The sequence below is a fragment of the Salvelinus sp. IW2-2015 genome, linkage group LG16, assembly GCF_002910315.2.
Source record: "Salvelinus sp. IW2-2015 linkage group LG16, ASM291031v2, whole genome shotgun sequence".
NCBI classification, from domain to species: domain Eukaryota; kingdom Metazoa; phylum Chordata; class Actinopteri; order Salmoniformes; family Salmonidae; genus Salvelinus; species Salvelinus sp. IW2-2015.
In genome coordinates this window covers 38,163,145-38,169,820 of record NC_036856.1, presented here as the reverse complement: position 1 = coordinate 38,169,820, position 6,676 = coordinate 38,163,145, and the positions used below count along the sequence as shown (strand labels likewise).

The following is a 6,676-nucleotide window of genomic DNA, read 5'->3' as shown; positions in this document are numbered from 1 at the left end:
CGGGCTCTGAGGCATTTACACCTTGTTCAACACGGTGTAGACCACTGAGCTACAGTCTTTTAATATATCAAAATAATAATATATTCCATTTAGCAGATGCTTTTATCCAAAGCGACACAAAGTCATGCTTTAGATAAAGTCATCCATTTTAGATATGTGTGGTCCCGGGAATCAAACCCACTACCATGGCGCTACGAGCACCATGCTCTACCAACTGAGCTACAGAGGACTGAACTCATCTCTGTGTGTCTGTGTGCTTTCAGCCCTGGTCGCTCACCCATCTCTGTGTGTCTGTGTGCTTTCAGCCCTGGTCGCTCACCCATCTCTTTTGACCATGAGGTCGTCATGATGAACCATGTCTACAAGGAGCGCTTTCCCAAGGTACCGACCGACCAGGACAAACTCTTTATTCATTTGTTTATTATGACTTATTTGACATCAATACATTCAGAAATGAAATACCTGTAATTAAAATATTAACCATTTTATGACAGTCCTTCAAATGGCTTTTCCATTGTAATATAGCTTACTGTGAGCTGTGTGGTATGTGTGACTCATTTCTACCCCCCTCCTCCTCCAGGCCACGGCTCAAATGGAGGACCGTCTGGCTGACTTCCTGTCGTCCTCGGCCCCTGACAAGGTGATGCCCCTGGCCGACGGGGTCCTCAGCTTCATCCATCACCAGGTCATAGAGCTGTCCAGAGACTGCCTGGTTAAAAGCCGAGAGGGCTGCATCACGTCACGCTACTTTTACGAACTGCAGGAGAACCTGGAGAAACTACTGCAAGATGTAAGTAGACTGTGTTGTTTTCATTTGGGGGATTCTAGCGGTATTTTCTGAGTTTCACCAACATCCATTAGAATAATCTATTAAGTGAAGATATCGTCCAACTCGTGTTAATTTAGATACCGGAGACAGAAAKCATGTGAGTCATGCTTGTTCACCCGTCACATATAGTTTCAATAAGGTGCTCACTCATCATCATTAAGTCTGTCAGGAGGCCACTTTGACCCGTTTAGTCCATCAGAAACACATAAACACCCTCCCTCCCTCTCTCCATCTCTCCATCTCTCCCTCGCTCCATCCCTCCCTCTCTCTCTCTCTCTGTTTATATGAGGCACAGCCCCCCCACACCTGCCTCCGATATGTTAGTCACAAGATGGGTTGGTGATGTCTGTGTTAGGGTTTCAGGGACATTCCATGGTGTGTGATGTCAGTGATATCTTCATTAGCTCGGGGGGCTGTGACAGTATTGCTCGCAGTGGCCTCGTACCGCCCCCCCCCCCCCCGAAGGTGGGGTGTGTGTCTCCCTTTCCTCTCCCTGATTCTAATTTCACACCCCAGCAGCCAGCGAGGGTGACGGATGACTCTCCCAGACACCCAGGAGGAGGGGTGCACTGAGAGCGAGACGGGGGGACGAAGGGAAGGATGAAGCCATAGAAGGAGGGGTCTGCAGGGAGTTTTCCGGTCTTGGATTGGCTGTTTAAACCATCCCGCGTTAGGGCTTGATGCCTGTTGAAATGTGGTTAGTGTGTGAGAGCGCAGCAGACAGAGTATTAACCCCACGACAACCACACTCTGGCCACATCTGGAGAACGGAACAGAGAGAACGTTGTAGCAGAACAAGAGAGAACAGAGCGAACGTTGTAGCAGAACGAGAGAGAACAGAGAGAACGTTGTAGCAGAACAAGAGAGAACAGAGAGAAGGAGTGCGAGGATGACATCACCTCCAGGGCACTAATTGGGCGACAGGGTTGGGGCGCAGAGCGGAGCGCGGCAGGTGGCGGCGTTATAAACGTGCCGTGGAGAAGATGAGGCGTTGAACAGGTACCCGGAGAGGAGGGATCTGGAAAAACAACATCCCGTTTGTTTTCCTGTTGTTTCATTCTCTGGACAATGTCTGGCGTGTCATGGCAGAGGAGGCTAGAGGAAGAGGAGGTGCTGCAACATGTTCTGGAGCAGAGGCGCTGGAGGAGAGAGTGGAGCACASTCACATGGGATCACAACGCTTTTCCAGTTGAGTCTCGGGTCTTGTCTCCTGTCTGTTTGCAGTTGGGGGGGTGATGTTTGGATTGAGGTCAGGGTGCTGGTCTCTGCTGGATCATCGTGGTTTGTTACAGGTATATCTGTGAGGGACAGGTATGGGATTTGTTCATTAAGTAACCAACGGTAATGTTAACTTTTTTGGCTTGAAAAGGAGCACAGACCTGTTGAAGTATTGTGTCTGGTACACAAATCACTACGATGATTCAGTGTATGATATTTGACACCGTACATTAACGCTCTCTCTCTTGCAGTCAGTGAGTTTGTGTTGTCAGCCAGTGGTGGTCATCAGTGCTCTTCTTCATTGTCTTTTCCCTCTCTGTCTGTCTCTGTCCTGTCAGAGCTCCAGGCCACTACTGTAACCCTCCTCTAGCCAGGCCATCCAATCCACCCCACATAGGGACACCATTAAAAACCTCACAGGAGACCACCTCATCCACCTTAACGTCCACCTCTACCCCAGGCCTCAGTGACCTGTCACCATAGCAACCCCCACCTCTGGCCCCGGGAAGGACCCCAGGGTAACCTCAGCTCAGCACTGTCCATCGGTCACAGTGTGTCATAGGTAGTCCTGTGGCTGGCTGGCCATCGCTCACAGTTACAGCGTCTTACAGGCAGTTTAGAAGACAATCAAATACAGAGACACTGTTCTCTCACACACACACAAACTATCTCACACACACGTAGACTGTCTCTCACACACACACAAACACACACACAAATGTAGACTGTCTCTCACACGCACAGACTCTCTCACACGCACGTAGACTCACACACACGTAGACTGTCTCTCACACGCACGTAGACTGTCTCTCACACGCACGTAGACTGTCTCTCACACACACGTAGACTGTCTCTCACACACACGTAGACTGTCTCTCACACACACGTAGACTGTCTCTCACACACACGTATACTGTTTCTCACACACACGTAGACTGTTTCTCACACACACATATGCTGTCACACACACACAGTGAGGTTAATTAGCGGCTGTGAGCATGAATGACAGTCCCACTGCTGCCCCATTAGGTAGGAGATCACCCTCTCCCTCCATTCCTCCCTCCATTCCTCCCTCCACCTCCAGCACTTTGCAGCTTTCATTACCTTCATCAATTATTCAGGGGTTGATTGGAGCCCCTGGGGCCTCTGCTGCCTGTCTGGTCTGCCTGTCTAGCTACCTGCCTAAAAAAAGTGACCCCAAAAAGTAATTGGGGGAACCCCGGTTGGTAATTGGACTATGATTAGGCCTACTACAAGTTTAGATAGCTGGTCGCTAGACTAACTTTACCAGTCTAAAACATGTTAGCTGACGTGGCTAATTGACTGACTGTCCGTGACTGACATAACAAGAGAGAAACTGTTGATGCATAACCACATGTAGAAATTGCACCTTGTGTATTCTACTATTCTACTGTACCGCTCAACAGTAAGTTGAGACCCTGACTGAGGGGTGGGGGCCGCCAGTTGCCCATGCCTGGTGTAAACTATCTAATCAAACTTTATTTGTCACATGCGCCGAATACAACAAGTGTAGACCTTACTGTGAAATGCACTGTTGGTTAAATCCTTAAACAGTGCAGTTCAAGAAAGAGTTAAGAAAATATTGACTAAATAAACTAAAGTAAAAAATGATAAAAAGTAACACAATAAGAATAACAATAACGAGGCTATATACAGGGGGTACCGGTACCGAGTCAATGTGTGGGGGTACAGGTTAGTCGAGGTCATTTGTACATGTAGGTAGGGGTAAAGTGACTATGCATAGATAATAAACAGATGCATAGATAATAAACAGCGAGTAGCAGCAGTGTACAAAACAAATGATAGTGTGTAGACTAATAACTATCTTCTAGCCCCTTCAGGTTGTACTGATGGTTGATACCACCGGTGTGCTCTTCTTACTCTGCTGTCCTCTCTGGGTTGATGTCTAGGCTCACGAGCGCTCGGAGAGTGTGGAGGTTACCTTCGTCACCCAGCTGGTTAGGAAGCTGATGATCGTCATCGCTCGCCCTGCACGCCTGTTAGAATGTCTGGTAAGAGGAACATGAGGGGGGAGACGGGGAATATTCTGAGATGTTTCCCAACAATGTTTCCTTCAAATGAATGAAAATCCTAAGTGCTGAGGAAGATAAATTATGAGTGTCTATCAGGGTTTACCGCTGTGAATAATGACTAGTTTTCAAATCCTTTTCTTAATTTTTTCATAAATTGCTTCCGGTTTGCAAGCCAGTCATTTTCCTCCCATAGTTAATACGCCACCTAGTCACTCAGCAAGGGAAATTAAAAAGATGTACTCCTAATTGTGTGGTAACTCAAGCATGCCACTGTATTTACTGTCCTCTGTCCTCAGAGACAGATGCAGCTCACATGAAACAGCCTACAACACATGTTTATGTATCACCCATAAGGGCTTCCATCCATCCAGCCTCCCAGCTCCTTCTCTCCAACAGCCCCAGCACGCTGCTTCTCTCTGCCCAGCCGGGGCGAGGGGAGTGGGGGTAGAGACGGTGCTTCATCATCCCCCCTCCTCCTTCATGGCTAAGCAGCTGGAACCTTCCCTCCACCTCATCCCTCTCTCTGGAGATGGGAGGGAGGGAATGAGAGAGAGGAAGGGAATGAGAGGGAGGAAGGGAATGAGAGGGAGGTAGAGAATGAGAGGGAGGTAGAGAATGAGAGGGAGGTAGAGAATGAGAGGGAGGTAGAGAATGAGAGGGAGGTAGAGAATGAGAGGGAGGGAGGGAGGGAGGGAGGCTGCCCCAGTGCTCACGTCTGTGTTTTTGACTAATCACATGCAGCCGATGATATGACAACACACAAGATGGGTTTTTACAAATGGATGCACACACAGCGGTAGAGACAGTCAGGATACACCCCATTCACATACTAGTCAGAGTAGAGACAGTCAGGATCACCCCCATTCACATCCTAGTCAGGGTAAAGACGTCAGTTACAGATACCCCCAATTCATGTATGATCAGCCCTTACCCGCTCCACAACTCCATGACCATACAGAGTGTTCTGCGGTCTCGGAAGGAGCAGAACATTGAGACACAAGGGGTTCTCAGCGAAGGTCAGGATGTCTCTCTCTATACGAAGGCCTGCTGGATTGTTCTCAGGAATAGTTCCTGCATTTGTTTGCTCTTTCTCATGGCAAACGTTGACGGCTCCTTGTGGCGCACCAGCACACAGCACTGCAGAGAGAGAGAGATAGAAGGGGAGGGCCAGGGAGAGAGAGAGCGAGTGAGAGAGAGAGAGAGAAGGGGGGGGGGGGCACACACCGATCCGTGGAGTCAATCTAAGGTCTTATTTAGGTAAGTCTGTCTCTCTGTCTGTCGCTCTGTCTCTCTTCGCTATGTTACCATAGGCCCGTTGCTGATGGAGCTTGATGTTCTCAAAGTCCTCCTCCCGTGGGGCTTTGGTTTAGGGGGTGAGCTACTACAGGCGGTGGGACTCGAATATTCACAGTAGTATCTAAGTGCTTGCTGTCTCTGGTGTGTCTGGGTTCCCACTGTCGTGCTGCTTCAGCTGCGCCATCTCCTTCAGAGGATCTCTGTGAGAACCCCGATGGCTGCTGATGTCGGGGGGATGTCTGACTTGATGCCCTGGCTCCTTGGCATGCCCTCTGCTGCTGTCTAAAGATGGTAAACTCCTCTGGTCAACTCCTGCAGACGCGGGGGTGGGGGGAGGGGGTGAGTGGAAGGGGAGGTGGTGGTGTTAAAATCAGCCAAGCAATAGAGTTGGAATGTGTGGTGTGTGTTTGTTAGTGGCTCAACCTGAGTGGGGAACCTGAAATGTCAAAAGAGGTTCAATGGATTAACAAATAATACACAACATTGACACTGGTAGCTGAACAACGATGAGGTAGCAGCACGTGTACTTGTAGGTGAACAACATCGGATAGCAGCATGTACTGTAGGCTGAAAACATCGGATAGCAGCACTGTACTGTAGGTTGAACTCCTTGTTTCCTTGTCCTCTGACAAAGACAGAGGCTCTCTCAGTTCCACCCCACCCAGTCTACCCTCCACCCGTCTACCCCTCACAGTCTACCCTCCTCCACCCAGTACCCTCTACCCCACAGTACCCTCACCCGTCCTACCCCCCCCCGGTCTACTCCCACACCACCAGTCTACCCACTCACACCAGCTACCTCACCCCACGTCTACCTCTCCACCACCCCAGTCTACCCCTCTCACCCATCCTCCCGTCTACCCCATCTACCCTCCACCACCCAGTCTTACCCCCTACCCAGTCTACCCCCTCCACCCAGTCTACCCCACTCCACCCCAGTCTACCCCACCGTACCCACCCACCCAGTCTATCCCCTCACCCCAGTCTACCCTCCCTCCAGCCCAGTCTACCCTCCCACCCAGTCTACCTCCACCACCCCAGTCTACCCCCATCCACCCATCTACCCCTCTACCCATCCTAGCCCCTCCACCCAGTCTACCCCACTCTACACCCACTCTACCCTCCACCACCATCTACCCTCCTCCACCCTAGTCTACCCTCCACCACCCCAGTCTAACCACTCCTCCACCCCAGTCACCCTCACACCAATCTACTCCCCCCCCCATCTACCCTCTCTACACCCCAGTCTACCCTCCCTTCCACCACCATCTCTCTTCAA

The 6,676-nt window shown here is 50.2% G+C and overlaps 1 protein-coding gene across 1 annotated transcript in view; it reads left to right on the top strand.

The window, feature by feature from the left end:
* The window catches only part of LOC111975495 (microtubule-associated serine/threonine-protein kinase 2-like), a 36,358-nt gene that overhangs the window by 5,823 nt on the left and 23,859 nt on the right, over positions 1-6,676 (top strand). The window contains exons 2-5 of the mRNA XM_070447445.1: positions 264-381; positions 581-790; positions 3,979-4,080; positions 5,060-5,117. Coding sequence (XP_070303546.1) covers positions 264-381; positions 581-790; positions 3,979-4,080; positions 5,060-5,117 — 488 coding nt within the window. The remainder of the gene's footprint in view (positions 1-263; positions 382-580; positions 791-3,978; positions 4,081-5,059; positions 5,118-6,676) is intronic.